Raw genomic sequence first — 13,804 nt, forward strand, 5'->3', positions numbered from 1 at the left:
TGCTTTTCCACTTTGACTCCACCGTTCGACAGTTGACCCTTTATAAAGCCTGGCAACCCTTGTTTGCTTTGTTATTAGAAGCCATTACATTTTACACTCCATGCTTGGGGAGCATCAAATTTAATAAGCCATCAACTTTTATTGTCTATTTGACTAACCAGCTTTATGACCACCTACCCACTTTACTTTTTTTTCTTCTCTCTCTCTCTCTGTGCCCACAGATCAGCCAAGGCTGGATACTCGGTCCGGAATTGTGCGATATATGGACGTCGTGCGATGTCCTCTGCTGCACTGCCTCGATTTTGCATCTGGTGGCCATTGCCGTGGATCGGTAAGTAATTACTAGGAGCTACCACCACTTCCGGTCCCATGATAAATGCCCCACAGGCCAGCATGTAAGTGGCGTGTAAGACAAGCCGTCGTGGTTCCTCCCTAAATATAGACATATCCGTACTTATGGCGGGATATGTGGGAAAGCGTGGCAACGTGTGTTTGAGTTAGGCGAATCAATCAATTAAGTTTTTAACATGTTAAATCTCTTTACAAATCCAGTACTGTTCGAAGAAATAAACCGAAAACACTCAAATAAGTTGTTAGAAATACCGACTGATGAATGCCCTGTATGCAAAAAGTTTTTTGTCAATAAACAAAGTGGTCCTTCTATGGTTACCCGCCCGTCGAACTTCAAAGACTGTTGCGGTTTGTGTATAGTTTGTTTTTCGCATTTCGCCTCCCAACCAACCACTCACTTAACTGTCATCTGATGGCTATATCAATTTTAAATTTATATATATATATATGTATCTCCTGCCATGGCATATGGCAAGCAATGATACATATATGGGAACATGGCTGGCTGCATGCCATCAATCAATTTGCAGCAAACATTTCAATCAATCGATTAAAAAATAGAACGCAAAACGGCAAACAACAAAGGGCGAACGAGGGGGCGTGGCAGGGCAGGGCATGGAACAGTGAAAAACGAATTGCATTATTCACTTGGAAAAAGTGGAGAGTGCGGAAGGGGTGGCACTTTGAACTCGTTGTCGATCCGAATGTCAATTTTATTGTCAAGCATCCAATGCCAGCTAATTTTCGTGCACTTGCCACCAATGACAATGGCAAGGGCAATAGGAAAATGTTTTCCACAGCGGCAGCAGGAAAATCGGAGAAAAAGCTGGTGTTGTGTGGAAATATAGTTGGCCCGGCTGGCAGTTTTATGGCCACTTAGCTGCAAGATTGGCGCAATTTTCCAATCGGTCCGCACGGCGTATACGTAATGCCGTTTGAATGCCGCTGCGACCAGTGACTCTTTAGCCTGTTGTTGTGTGTTTAATGAACACTCAAATGCAATGGCCACGCCCCCCGTCCCTTCCCCATAGACCGTGTAATTTCCAAAATGTTTGCTGCACTTGACCGGGTAATTTCATTTTATTTGAAACTGGGCTCGGAGCTGCGCGCATCCAGCTGCTTTTCCCGCCAATTCCCGCATGAACTGAAATTATATGGCCGCATTAATTGGCTTAGCTGCAGGTCGATGCGGGCCAATTATTTCGCGGTTTCAATTAGAGCCACCGGACGACCAGCCTAGCCATAAATAATGCAAAACGCTTTCTTTGCCGCTGCAACGTGGCGTATACGCAACACGCGGGGAGCAGCTCATTAAAATCGAACCGCTCACATGCGGAGAAAAACTGCGTTCACAGTTTGAAGATTTCATGTAAATAAATTATATACTTGACAAATATTTTTTGTTTACAAAAAGCCAAAATATTTTATAAAATATACATAACTTCAAAGATTTCTCTCTGTGCAAAAGAGCAAAGAGAAGAATTGATATTTGTTTTTGTCACTAATTAATGCATTCAAGTGCTACGAAATGGCTGCACCGCATTTGTGAAATTCGTTTCGCAACCGCCGATCGGCGAATTAAATTGCACCCCCACACAATGTGCTTTTGAAAACTATTCCTTTGAAAGGAGTTGGCACCGGTGGTCAGAAGTGGCCAAAATAAATCCGAAAAAAGCACGTTGATACCCTGGGATGTGGCTGTCAATTGGCAAATTGAAGCGCTGGCGCCGCAAATTGCCTGTCAATAAACAAAGCCAAGTGATGCTTAGATTTCGCATGCATATCAATCAGCCGAAGCCCCGACTTTAACATTAGGAGAACCGCCCTATCTTTGGCACCTCGCAAACGCCACTCGCCTGTCAGCTGGACACCGAAAAGAAAGCCCAAGTCCCACTTCACATTATGATTGTATAGCAGCGTATTGCGTATTTATGGAGTGGGCATTGGGGCAATACTACTTCCATTTCTGCTGGCAAGTATGCAAATGACGAGGCATGACAGCCAGTGATGATGATTTGCCCGAGTGCCACATCATCGTCAAGATAAAAGGCCTCCGGCTCAGGTCCAGACTTTTTGGGGCTCAAGTTGAGTCGAACGGCATAAGGAGTGGGGGAAACAATTACCCCGAGAGGGCTTTGGGGCACATTTTATTTGTTAGTTGTCACTAGATATTTAAAATGGAAAGTCTTTGTTTTATCACCAAATGAAATGAAAATTAATGTGCTTTTAAGCAAGGCGGAAGGCATTTACAGCAGGACGAAACGAGATGGGAGTGGTGCATTAATAAATTAAGTTTGTCAAATGGTCCCCGAACTCAGCTCGCCCAAACTGGATGATAAATAGTTGCCGACATTCGACTAGAATAATATTTGCAAGTATTTGCCGTTAGGACAGCCAAATCTTTGACAATACGATGCCGGGACATTTGCAAGGGGGAAGTGGAGGAAGTGGTTAACATTTTCCGAGTTCATTTTCCATGTCAGTAATTTTTAAGCAATTAAGACAAAGTGCCAACAGTATTTGCTGAAGCCGGAGATTCGAGGGGCTCACACAGAGGGCAACCGGCATAAAAAAAAAAAACACGAAGCCGTAGAACAAGTGAACTGAGCAGCAGCGCCAGAGAATTGTTCCTTTGCTATTTGCCAGCACAATAAAGCCTCTACACGGGAAAAAGGAGGGAACTTTCAATTAAATAATTACAAATTTTATATTTTTTGAGCAAGAATGAGCAGCAGACTGACTTACAAAACGAATGAGACTGTGCCACAAATAAAAAGTTACAAGTTAGTAAATTTTAAAAGAAATTGGATGCAAATAATTCAATTTAAAGCGTTTTGTAAAAAATTAGGTGTATAGAATAAAATAAATTTAGATCGCAAGTTGCTCAAATTTTTCCTTGTGTAATAAAAGAAACCAAAAATTGGGATTCCGCACCGACAAATAGCGCCTGGACATTAATCTTCATGGCACTGACCCAACGTTTCGGCCGATTCTGTCGAATGCCGTTGGCCCTCGGAATATATGCACATATAGAAGAGGCTCTCTTACACATACACTCATACACTGGAGCTCGATGTGCATAAATTTCATGGTCTGCATGCTGCTGACGTCATTATTAGTGGCAGCACACGAAACCAACAACAAAAGCAACGGCCGGCCGAACCGAATGATAAATGCCTCGCGGCTTTGCGTTCCACGCTGCCTTGGTCGAAAGCATTTAAATGCCAAGTTTTCGCAAAGGCCCCCACGAAATATGCCCTCCATCTTGCTGCCCTTACCCCATTGGAAGCCGAGATCATGGGACTATATCCTGATTGCTGACTGCTAACCGCATTGACCAACAGTTTGTCGGCCATGTTGCTGCCGAGCTCATGTTGCTCGTGCGCATCGCTGCTCATGTTGCACATGTGCTGTTGCTGTTGTTGTTGCCGCTGTTGCTGCTGCTGTTCGCACATTTATGACATATTCAATTAAATTTCAATTAAGTTTACATAGTTTTTACGCAAATATTTTACAATTTAGCACTTAAAACGTAATTACATGTTCATATTCACTACCATCGACGATGCACTGGACTCCAAGTTGCTATCCTCGCAGTGGTTTTTTGTTGTTGCTGCAACTCTAACCGCAACTGCAGTTGAACAATAAGGATAACAACTACAATTGCGTCCCATGTGCTGTATGCCATGTGTAATTGTAATTGCTGTTGTCACACGATTACTTTTTTTGTTCGGCTTGGTCGAAAGCCAAATGCTGAATGGAAAAAAGTATAAAACAATGGGGACACGTTTAAATATGCATGCCAGCGAATTTCCGGAATAAAACTCAAGGATTTTATCATTTGTTTCATATTTAAGAGTACTACCCGACTTATATCAGATATAAAGTTCAGTTTTTAATTCGAGAAATTAAGTGGTTTTAAATAAGTTTATTTCTTATACTTACGTCTTCATTGCTTATAATCGGCTTTCAACATTTTAGTTAATATCATTAAATTTTTTAAAACAGGTATTCATGTGGAATTTTTCAAGCTAATATTTTGATTTACTTAGCGCAAATGAGAAAACTTTTCGCTGCCACTGTGCACGCTCGGCTAAGTGCATTTCCACATTGTACTTATTTTACATAATTTTCATACTGTCGCGTTGCGTTTTAGGCAATGGCTCCTGGCCACCACAGCCGACCCCTGACCCCCGGCGCCCCTGACCCTTAACCCTTGCAACCGCATAGCCGCAACTTTCATGGGCGGTGTGAAATTGGTGGTGTGTGTGCGGGGCGGGGCACTTTTGTAATTGCACAAATGTTGGAACAATTTTTGGGACAACGGAGGTGGCTGGACAAGCTCAGCTGGCAGATTAGGGATTGGCCAGAACAAAAGCATAACCTTAATTAAATTGGCAGTTAAACAAACGCATTTAACAGTATAATTAGTTTTCCTGGGTCGCAGAGAGGCTGCCAACACACACATCTACATGCAACGACTACGCTTCATTTACCTTAAACATTGGATGTGTGTAATGTGTACTTTGTGTGCGTCTCTTTTCAAATGTTTAATGAGACAAAGTAGCAAACAGAAGACGCAAGACAGAGGCAATAACAACACAAACAGCAACGTTACCGAGCAATAAAACCGGATATGTTACTAAGACATTTACGTTATCTTCTAATCCCTACAACAATAAAACAAACCTACACATACACAGGGAATATAAGTGTAAGGATAAAATTAAACCAGCATACCGTAATACTAATATTTGTTTATTACAAAATAATGAAACTAGTTTGTTGACTAGCTTAAGAAATACTTTATATAAAATATTATTAAATTGTTAAATTATTTTCTATTATATGTAATTTTTTACTGTGCAGGCATCTGTATGTGTTTCCAGAAAGTAATAGTTACAACGACATTCGCAATGAGGTGTTTGTGATATTTAAAGCTGGGATTTCCCGTCTTTCTCCCTTCGCCACGCTCTCTGTCTTGCTTTCACTCTAATGAACTCACAAACAAGTCAAGTTCATAAAACAAACAAGCTGAAATGGCTTTAAGTGCTGCCTTCTGTGTATGCGTGCCTGCATGTGTGTGTGCGTGTGTGTGTCAGTCAGGCTGTCTGTGTGTAAATTAGGGGCTCATTCAATCTCGATTAGAAGGGCTTGACATAATTCTAATGATTTATGCATTTGAGTGGCAACATCACAGAATGCCTCAATCAATATTTCCCCAGCAATCTCATGGCCATAAATGGCCAGCTTATATAAATGTGTGTTGTGCATGTGTTGCATATGTGTGTGTACGCTTGAGCAATCCTTAATTATAGCTAAAGTTTAGCTTGATTGCATACTTTTTCGGCCTGCTCAGATATTTACAGATTAAACGCCAATATTGAAAACGAAGTGACTTCGAAATGCCGAGTTACTATTTCCTCAATTTAATTGATTCTGCATCCGTTTGGGAGAACTTTTCAAATGAAATGTCAAAGCAATTAGAGAACAAACTGCACAAGACCACAGAGCTTGTGTGCTTCCAGAAATTTTATGAATATTTCCACTTAAACTGGCAAACCACGAAACCAAAAAACGGAAGGGGATATGCTACATACATATATATATAAATATATATATAGGGAATGGAGCAGATTACGACCAACCGCAGTCAAGATGAATTACAATTCTATAACTGTCACTGTGCGGCTAACCCCAAAAGTGCGTAATTTCAATTTGGCCAAGTTCTTTCGCCTCTCCGTTTTTGTTTGTTTCGGCGCATAAATCAAAATAATGGCTGCTCTGGGATGATTAATCAGTGCAGAGAGTAAATTGAATTTCAAATAAATCAAGTCAAATAAAGGAAAATGAAAATTAAAGGCAAAAGGTAGAAGTAAGGAATAGAAGAGATTCCAAGGCGTGACCGAAGATAAATTAAAATTTTCCAGATAAATTAAAAGGCCAACCGAAAAGTAAATGCATTAGAGAACTAACAGAAAGTCTTTTCATTTTACCTTTTGGCAGTTGCATCGAAAACTCTGTGGTTTTTATTAAGCCATAAGCAAGCGTTTGCGTTAGCGTTTGTATTTATTTTTGAGTTTAGCGCAGTTTGCCGTTCTGGTCATGTGATTAATGGTCGGTTTTTTGGATCTCCTGCCGCACCAAACTTGCCCGGCTTTTTGTGGGGAAAAGTTTCACCGAAACCACAAGGACTAAGCCGGAACCGTAGTCAAAGCGTCGAAACTCGAAGGCAAATGGCCAAGTGAACGGGCCAAGAAGCCAGCAAGGCAGTCAACCAACTGGTTAATTCATTGTTGCCCCTTGAACACGAAATTCCGCATTGAATGCCACCCGCTGATCCCCAAAGGAAACATGGAAATCCACTTTGTCAAGACTTTTGTCTTCGGTTTGAGCCCCGGGAAATCGTTTTCTAATTAGGGATTACATTTTCTCCCTTACCATGGAGTTCACGGCTTCTTTTGTTGCAACCACAGCGTTCGGCATGCAACACGCAAATTGCTGCACAATTATGCAACGTCGAGTAACGTCGACAATTAGGCTTATTAAATATAATTAAGTGTCCGCACCGCGAAGTCGTCAACCTGAATCTGTGTCCCGCAACCGAATTGCCCACAAAATTATGCAAATCGTTGGAATATGCAAAAACCTGTAATGGCCTTAATTCAACTTAATCGACTAAGCCGTTGACCCGGAATAATAAATGCCGAATAAGGTAACATATTTAAAACAATCACGCTTTCGACCAACTAAAGAGCAGTTTTAAGGCTGTTTGGCAATTGGCTTAATTCAGCTGAAAATATTTAAATTCGCTTCAATCGAAATTTTCACAATTCGGGCAACCAAAATTTAGTTTTGACTAATATATATAAACATTTAATAAATAGTTTTAAATCATAATAATCCCAATATAGGCTTGAACTAGACATCTTTTCCTCCTTATAACTTTGTAATTAAAAGTTATTCAGCCAGTAGATGCTGGTTTCAGCAGGAAGTCCTTCCTGAAATGGTGCACTGGTTCCTTGGGTATTTCATATTGAGCTCTTAGGCGGATGCATGCACTCAATGCAATGCGAATGCAAATACGAGCAACAGACGTACACGCCGAATTAAAAACGAGCCGAATGCAAGGATATTCAGGCACGCATAAGGACTCGCAGGAAGCGCAGCAGGGCAGCCAGACAGTAATCAGCACACTTGGATGCACCCCACAAGCGCAAGGAGCCCAAGGATTCGTCATTGGGGAGCAGCCAGCAGACTTTGCCTGTCCTTTGTTTTCTTCTTGTAATTTACATAAGTTTTTCATGTGCCCATCGCCTTTTGTCAGCGCGTGTGTGTGCCAGTCGTAAATTACAATTGCTGCCCTCCCTTTGGGGCACGCATAGGTTACGCACGCAACTCACACACACACAGACGCTGATGGCACAGCAGAGGACAGAAAAATAGGGCTGAGAGTTCTAAAAAAAAATTTAATATGAAGCATTTTAGCTTTTATGGCATTATATTTAAAATATCAGAAGTTTGTAAGACTTGTCTTTAAATGAAAAAATTCTGATATATTTTAAACAAATTAGCTTTCAGGCATAGATTAGATTCAAGGATAGTATATACAGTAAATACACTTAATTTAACTTATTATTTGAAAAGTTAGTTACACTTTTTCGCCCATAATTGTCCACACACTTGGTCGAAGAAAGGGTCCTGTAATCAAGAAAAGACGCATCCTGCACCAGCTGTGCGGCAACTAGAAAACTTTTAGCGTGGCCCAGCACAATGTTTTATGGATAATTCCTGTTGCGTTTATTAAAAGAATAAACCAAAACTTGCCGTTGTTCTATCCGCACAAAATGGGAAATTAACCGAGTCGAGGAAAAGCCGGAAACGAAAAGAGATATAAAACCGTACAAAGTTATATATTTCAATAAGAATTTCAGCCTTTGCCCTGCAATATTAAACTCTGTTGACCAAAAAAAAAAAAGAGCACTTGAGTAGCGGAATGCGGTAAGCCGGCTGGCCATTTTCCTTGGAACTTGGCCACGTAAGCATGTTTTAAATTGAATTTCGCTGTGGACCAGCCGCTTGTCAGCACCACGGACTCATTGAAAACTGGTAACCCGGGAAAATTTCCATCAAAACGAGGCCCAGTGGCCGTAATCCTTATGGAAAAAACAAAGTAGCTGGACAGAATGGAGAATATAAGTGGCAGAAATGTGACAAGTAAAAATAGTCGACAGCTACTAAAATTATATTAAATAACATATTTTACCTCAACATCACTCAGTTTCCGGTTCATTGAATTTTAATTTGTTAGTAAATAAAAAGTTATTAATGTCGTTGGTTATTGAACAACAAAAAAACATGATTAAATGAAATTTACTTTGCTTTTTTCACACCTTTATGTTTAATCAAAGTTTCCACATGATACGAGTGCATAACCATTATCAATTACATATTTTTTCATGTGTAAATAAAAATGTAGATATAAATTATTCTTCTAATAATGAGGCGTATTTAAATATATATTTTTAAATTTAATAATATATATATCAGAGATCGGATTTCAGTAGTTATATTCTAAACTTCGCTTATGACTTTAATTGCGATACAGCTGCATAGTGAAGAACAAATATTCGGAGTTGAAAATGGGATGCATTGTTTTAGTCCGGCCATTGTTAAATGCAAAAGGAAACAAGTAGTTTTACAAAAATTTAATCATGCCACAGATGCCGCAGGACTTAGAACAAAACAAAACTATTACCGGCACATGTAAACCCATCAACCCAGCTATTTTGCTGTTGTTCACAACACAAAAAGTCGACGACCAAAAAGGGGCAGCCGCAGGTGAATAAAATCCACTTTTTATTTATGCTTTTGTTTTCCTCAGCTGTTTTTTTTGTTATACCATACTCCACCCTGAGCTGATTTCGAATGTAATGCAATCGATTAGCCGAGGGGAGATATCAGCAGTATAAAGGGGGGAATAAATTCCCATCTACCTATGTATAAAAAAAAAATAAAAAATAAAGTCATAAAGCATAAAACGTAAACAGCAGGCGACAGGCATCAAATATGCATTGAAATGGGAATTGCAAAAAAAAATGTAACCATGAAACGATCCAATGCGAAGATAAATATTGACTGTCACCACTTGACAATATATATAAAATTTCAATTAATTATGGACGGCTTATAAAGCCAGTCTCATTCGCTGTCTTTTGTTCTAAATGGATTTGTATTAATGAGTTTGTGGCCTGTTGGCAAATAAATTTCAACTCACTCCATTGCGAATTTTTAATGGAATGATATTCTTGATTTAATGCCTTTCTTAAGTTTATTAATATTTCGTGTTGAATATGTGCCTATAAGTTCAACCTTCTATAAATATGCTCGCAACATGTTGACGATATTAATGATTGAGCTTATAGAGCTAAAATGATTTGGAAAATATTAAAAAATTCGTACATCCTTTGCCTAAGAGGTCCTCCTACCCACCATTATTTTCTTTTCAATTTTTCTCTCCTTAGGCAGCTACAAGAGTAATGACTTTCTTGTGTGCTAGGCGCGCAATTTTTAAATGCATTAAAAAAGTGTTACACTTGAGTGCCGCACATTTATCACATACTCCGCCCAAAAAAAATGAAAAGAAATCATTCACACACACTTAAGCATAGACACGATATAATGGAAAAATCGCATTTAAATTGTTTGGCTCACAAATAAATTGTTATAATTCATCACTCAACTTAGCTTGGTGACGAACGTCGCCAGATACTCTCGCCCAAATTGATTGACTTCAATTCAATTGAATCTTATCGGCAGACATAGTCGACGGGCATATTTCATTCTATAACAAATTATTTTCCACTCCTTGTATGAGTTACGCAAATTGCCGAACGGCAATACTTTCAAAAAGAGCATGACAGACACTTTATTAGGTTTCGCTATTAATTTGCATAGATTTTTCATTGCCTATGCACGGCACAGCACAATCTTTTCAAAAAGCCTCTTTTTGGCAAAATACAAAAAAAAGAGGCAACAAATACAAGTACATACAAATACATATATACTCACGCGCCGTACTGACATCGAAATCACAAAATTCCATTAATTTTAAGCAGTCAATCAAAATTGCCAACTTGAAGTCGATTATATTATGCTAATGAATTTGGGATGGGCAGACTGATGTAGAACGGCTGTTGGCCAACGAAGTTGTCCTAGACAGAGGACAAGCCGGAATATATATCGGAATATGTAAGTTAACACGCGCAAGCTTAAGTTTGCTGACAACGCTGCTACGCCGGATGCCGTCGCGACAAAGTTGCAGCCGAAACCAGAAACCCGCACGCGCAAGCTGCCTGACCGCCCGTTGCAGACGCTGACTCAACATTCAGCCGACTTTCCAGCGGCAGCGGCGGCTTCGTGGTCCGGCGGAGCTGGCCCTAAGTTTCAGTTTTTAATTTTGTTCTCCAAAGGTTCTTACATACCAGAAATAAAAACAAATAAAGTTACTTGCTAAAAAAGACTTATTTCAATTGGCGCCCACACGGAAAGTAACCCAGTTACTCTAACTCTTCGAGCTAACGCAAAGAGTCGCGGTACGGTTCAATAAAGTGAATAACAAAATCAACAAGTGAACAGTTACTCTATTATCTAACCGAAATAACTCTTCGAGCTAAAGCAAAGAGTTGCGGTATGATTTAATAAAGTAAACAAAAAACACAACAAATCCAATTTTGTGAAAAAAAAACCCAAAAATAGTGCAAAAATACGCACACAACAAATACAAAAAAATTAAGAACCCCAGCCGAAGAGCTGAGCGAGTAAAAAAAATCAAATCAACAAGTACGAGCGGCCGACGGGAAACAGCATATCGCAGCGGCCACCACACCACTTGATCGAAGTTCGAATTTCATATATAAAAAAAATGTAAGTGAGATGTTCATTTTTATTTTTTCGAATAAAGTAAATAAAATGCTCAGAGCTGTCAGTGTGAGATCTCAGTGTTTATAAAAACAAACTTAAATAAATTTCTGCCTGTTGCAATAAAGCGTTAAAGAACCTCTATAAGCTTAAACAAAAAATTAATTCCGAAACGATTTGAGTCTTTTTATGTTGCGTCCAGGGCAATACCAAAACAAAGCGGGCGACAGTAGTGGCGACGAACTAATACCCTCATACTTAGAGCGGACTTTAGAACAATCAAAAAAAATGAATGCTGAACAGGTTGCCCGAATGGAGGCAAAGGTGCAGGCAGCCCTTGAGCAACAAGCCCGATTATTTGACGAAAAGATAGCCTCCCTGACAAACCAGCTTGGTAAAGCTAGAGTTTCTGCACCACAGATAGAAATTTTCCAAGAAGCTGAAATAGTGCCAGGGACCCGCTGCGATGAGCCCTTAGATGTAGCAAAGTCCATCCCCGAGTTCGACGGAAAGATAGAAAACTATGTTTCGTGGAGGCAAGCCGCTTCCGCAGCCTATAAAGTCTTCGAACCATACAGCGGCACCTCAAGACACTACCAGGCAGTAGCTATAATCAGAAACAAAGTAAGGGGACCAGCAGATGCTGTGCTGGCCTCATTCAACACAGTGTTGAATTTTAAAGCCATTATTGCTAGGTTAGATTTTACATACGCGGACAAGACACCGGTTCACGTAATCCAACAGCAACTAAGCACTCTTCAGCAGGGCAACTTGCCACTAATACAGTATTTCGACGAAGTCGAAAAAAAACTCACACTATTGACAAATAAAACGCTAATGACGCACGACTCCGTCGCAGCAGCTATATTAAACGAAAAATTTAGAAACGACGCGCTTCACGTTTTCGTCTCAGGATTAAAAAAATCCCTGAAGTGGGCAGTCTTCCCGGCGCAACCCATAGATCTCCCCTCAGCCTTAGCTCTAGCCCAAGAGGCTGAATCAAGCAATGAGAGAGGCTATTTCGCAGCAAATTTCGCAAGACACCTTGAGGAAAAACCCCAAAAACAAAATTCGCCAAAGGCTCAGAACTGGCGTCAGAACGCCCAACAGGCAAAGGAAGAAAATCCTCAAAACAGGAATCCCTACTTCCAAAAGAACCAAAAAGACAGAAATGACCAGCAAAACCCAAATAGCGCAAAACAGCGATTTAACAACCAAAAGTCCCAAGGGCGGGGTCCCGAGCCAATGGAGGTAGATTCCTCCTCGCGCTCCAGGCAACCCACACAGGGTTACTGGAACAATCAAAGGTACGGCGACCAGTCCATGAGGACCCAACAAAACCTAAATCATCTACCCCAAGAAGAGAGTAGCGGTGACTACGAGTCACGATCACAGCATGAAACGACACAGGTTGAGGACGATTTGTCCGAAGTCGAAAGCTGTAATTTTTTAGCGGAAGCTCCCTGCTTCCGTTCATAAGACGAACGGTTGCAGGGCGAATTATCAGACTTCTGATAGACACAGGGGCCTCAAAAAATTATATAAAACCCCTTCCCGAACTGGCACATTGGGTGCCAGTTGACAGCCCTTTTCAAGTCAAATCAATTCATGGGCACACTAAGATCGAGCAGAAATGCCCCATCCACCTTTTCGGTGTAAAGTCCTATTTTTTCATGCTAGAGTCACTTAATGACTTTGATGGCATAATTGGCCTTGACCTGTTAAAACAGATCAATGCCCAAATAGATCTGACAAACAACGTCATTAAACATGACCATGGGATGGAAGAAATCGAGTTCACTAAATGTCAACAGGTGAACCATATTCAAATTAATGACGCAGATGTCCCTCCTGCTATCAGACCCACTTTTGATAGTATGATCAAAAAAATGGTAAAGGCATTTGCGGACGTTAACGAGTCCCTACCGTACAACATAAATACGGTTGCCACCATACCAACGGATGACGAACCAGTTTACTCAAAACTGTATCCGTATCCAAAGGGCGTGTCTGACTTTGTCAATGCAGAGGTTAAACAACTTCTAGCGAATGGCATAATACGACCGTCAAAGTCCCCTTACAATAACCCGATATGGGTCGTCGACAAAAAAGGCATCGACGAAGCGGGTCACAAACAAAAGCGTCTGGTTATTGATTTTAGGAAACTAAATCATAAGACAACCGACGACAAATACCCTATCCCATCCATTTCGACTATATTGTCAAATTTGGGCGAGGCCCAGTATTTCACTACGCTGGACCTCAAGTCAGGGTTTCACCAAATCGAATTGGCTGAAAGAGACAGGAAAAAGACAGCGTTCTCTGTCAACAACGGGAAGTACGAGTTTTGTAGACTCCCCTTCGGGCTGAAAAATGCCCCAAGTATTTTTCAACGAGCCATCGATGATGTGCTCCGCGAACAAATTGGTAGGATATGTTATGTTTACGTCGACGACGTAATAATTTTCTCCAAGTCCAAAGAAGACCACGTCAGAGACATTGAGTGGGTCTTGAAAAACCTTAGGGACGCAGG

At 40.5% G+C, this 13,804-nt stretch overlaps 1 protein-coding gene across 1 annotated transcript in view; it reads left to right on the top strand.

Annotated features, from left to right (window-relative positions):
- The window catches only part of LOC116800611 (5-hydroxytryptamine receptor 2A), a 59,948-nt gene that overhangs the window by 28,602 nt on the left and 17,542 nt on the right, over positions 1 to 13,804 (top strand). The window contains exon 5 of the mRNA XM_032716500.1: positions 222 to 331. Within this exon, the coding sequence (XP_032572391.1) occupies positions 222 to 331 (110 nt within the window). The remainder of the gene's footprint in view (positions 1 to 221; positions 332 to 13,804) is intronic.

Source organism: Drosophila sechellia, chromosome 2R (assembly GCF_004382195.2).
Source record: "Drosophila sechellia strain sech25 chromosome 2R, ASM438219v1, whole genome shotgun sequence".
Classification (NCBI taxonomy): Eukaryota; Metazoa; Arthropoda; class Insecta; order Diptera; family Drosophilidae; genus Drosophila; species Drosophila sechellia.